This window comes from Rhododendron vialii, chromosome 4a (assembly GCF_030253575.1).
Source record: "Rhododendron vialii isolate Sample 1 chromosome 4a, ASM3025357v1".
Classification (NCBI taxonomy): domain Eukaryota; kingdom Viridiplantae; phylum Streptophyta; class Magnoliopsida; order Ericales; family Ericaceae; genus Rhododendron; species Rhododendron vialii.
Window position 1 is genome coordinate 18,036,656 of NC_080560.1, and position 3,117 is coordinate 18,039,772.

At 35.1% G+C, this 3,117-nt stretch overlaps 1 protein-coding gene across 1 annotated transcript; it reads left to right on the plus strand.

Moving 5' to 3' along the window:
* The first annotated feature begins 865 nt into the window (after positions 1 to 865).
* LOC131323759 (uncharacterized) lies at positions 866 to 2,740 on the plus strand. The gene is made up of 2 exons (XM_058355604.1): positions 866 to 994; positions 1,976 to 2,740. Exons 1-2 carry the CDS (start codon positions 866 to 868, stop codon positions 2,738 to 2,740), a joined length of 894 nt encoding a protein of 297 aa, XP_058211587.1.
* The last annotated feature ends 377 nt before the right edge of the window (positions 2,741 to 3,117 follow it).

A 3,117-nucleotide genomic window follows, 5' to 3' on the forward strand; every position in this document is an offset into this window, starting at 1 on the left:
TTAGTTTTTTGATCATTTTATCCTAAATGGTCATAATTAAATTTTGACTCTAGGGCTCTCGTTGATTAGCACTAAGAAAGTCGTAGAATTAAATATCTCTTAGGGTTAATCAACGAGAGCCCTAAAGTCAAAATTTAATTATGGCCATTTAGTATAAAATAATCAAGAAACTAAAATCTCTCCACCGGTTCAAATGGATTTAAATTTGGAACACTTAATTTTTTAACTATATTTTTAATATATAAATGTCTAAAAAGGTTTAAAAAATTAAGTGTTCCAAATTTCAATCCGTTTGAACCGGTGGAAAGATTTTAGTTTCCTTATCATTTTATCCTAAATGGTCATAATTAAATTTTGACTATAGGGCTCTTGTTGATTAGCCCTAAGAGATATTTGATTCTGCGAGGCCAAAAATTTATTATGACCATTGAAGATAAAATGATAAAAAAAAAAAGATATTTCCACCGATTCAACCGGATTGAAAATCGGAACACTAAAATAATTTTAAATGAATAAAAAAGAAAAAAATACAGAGTATAAACATTATTAATTAAATAAAGCAAAAAAAAAAAGATTCGGATAATTGGTTCTAAGTTGCAGGTGCTTGCTTCAAAGTTGCTTGCAGGTGCATGGTTCAAGGTTGCATGGTTCAAGGTTGCAGGGGCTTGGTTCAAAGTTGAACCTACAACATTGATAGGATTGTTGAATGTTGCAACACCTCGATAGAGTATTGGCCTATATATTCAGTTGCCTATATATTCACTTGTATATGCCTTGGTCTATATATTCATACTTACTCTCATTTACCACATCTTCACAATTTCCTCTACTTTTATTTCATTTTCATAATTCATAAAAGAACATTATGGATCAGTACAATTTTTCATTTTCAGAAAGTTGGTTAGTTGGGAACGATATTGCGAATGATGTTCCTTGTGGGGAGAGCAGCTATTACGTTGGCCGTGACTACAGAGCTAAATTTACGACTGACCAGGTTAGTTATTACTGTCGTTATTATACATATTTGTGACTTATTTTGAAAATAGGCTACATAATGTTGTGTGTAATATTACTGTTTATGATTCACCAGCCAAATTTACAATGCCTTATTATTATTTTTTTAACAAAAAGAGCATAACTCACTCATTTTTAATCCAATCAAAGTAATACAAATCCCCAAAGTTAACTAATCCACATATGTAACTCTAGAAAAAATAATATAGTGACTCTCTTTACAAAACAAAAGGGGTATTTCCAGATTCGTCCTACACTGGACAGCTTGCAGAAAAAAAATCATAACTAATTCATTTTAAATCTGTTTCAATTGATTTTGGCGGCTAAATCTTCCCAACAAAAAGATCTACAACTTACTTGAAGGAACCCAGTAACAATTCGTAGCTTAAAAGAGTCAAAAATGGCAAAAACTGAAGCTCAGAAAATCTGTCCTAGAATTACAACATGTCTTAGCATCCCTTTTGGCTTGCATGCAAACCAAATCAACTAAGATTCAACAAAATAAGATAGAAGACAGAAGAGGTAAACTATACCTAAACTCAAATGGGTTTTTCTCTCTCCTCCTAAGCTCTCTCTCTCACTCTCGGACTTCGCTCTCGCCCTCTGTATATGTTTTCTTTTTGTTTTGTAAAATGCCACAATCATGCAGAACAAATCTTTTATATGTACACGAGAAATGGTAGTGGGTCAAGACAAGTGTCCTTGGTTTGGACATATGTTGTCTATTCCGGCTACTTAGTCATGCAAAATCCCGTGTGTAGGCGCGCGAGCGCCTACAAAAACTGTCTGGGATTCGATCTCAGAAAAATACCAAATTCGCGTTGTAGACTAATTAGAAAATTTTAAGAATCATCTTACTCTCGGAATTCTAAGGAAAAATCCAAAACTTTGAAATTTTAATCTTTTGTCATATTACGGGATATTACATTGTGCTTATACGTATTCATTTTTTTTGTTATAGATATTTGAAATTAGAGCTGCCATGGTAGATTGGGCGCGGAAAGTTGATAAGGAAAATAGTTTTGTGATTGTCATAAGTAAATCTGCTAGTATAAAGGGCAACAAGATGCCAAAGTGCATTCTTATTTGTGAAATGGGAGGATTGTACAAACCGCCACAAGAAGGGCATTTGATGCAAAGGAATACTGAAACTAAAAAATGTGATTGCCCGTTTAAGCTGCGAGGTGTACCACAACCTCCAGACGGTGTCATGTGGAGTTTGAAGGTTGTTAAAGGTTTTCATAACCATGAACCAGCGGAAAGTTTTGAGGGACATGAGTACCCGTCAAGATTGACCCCAATCCAGCAGCAATTAGTTCGTGACATGTCTAGTAGCACCACGCCTCGAGAAATTCTTAATTTCCTGAGACAACAAGACTCATCAATTAGTACAGGAACCAGGAGTATTTACAATGTGAAGGCACAGTATAGGAAAGAGCAACTGGGGGGTGTATCTCCTATTGAGTACATCTTGAATGAATTAAACGAGAAAAATTACATTTACGACTATCTTACAAATGAACATACCAACGAAATCACAGATATTCTTTGGGTTCATCCTAGAAGCCTAGAGCTATCTGTCAAATTTTCGTCCGTGTTGATTATTGATGCGACATATAAGAGTAATGAGTATCGAATTCCACTCTTGGAAGTTGTGGGTATCACATTCACAATAAAAACTTACTCTCTTATGTTTACATATTTGAATAATGAGACAAAAGAGTGATTGATATGGGTATTGGATACTTTAAAGAGATGGATGGTTGGAAAATGGGCAGCGTTGTAATCGGTGGTTGTTTCGGATAAGGATCTGGCACTTCTTGGCGCCATTGAAATATGTTTCCCCTTCGCACAACACATCCTTTGTATTTGGCACATAAACCAGTGTGTAATGAAGAAGTGCAGCCCTATGCTTGGTATGAGGTGGGACGAGTTTTCCGAGGCATGGCAGTTGCTTATTCATTCATCGACACCGATGTCTTTACAACAGAGGTGGAATGTCATGTGGGAAAAGTTTGAGCAATACTCTAATGCCATACAATACCTTTTGGATACATGGTTAGGTCCTTACAAAGAGCGATTTGTTACAGTATATATAAACCA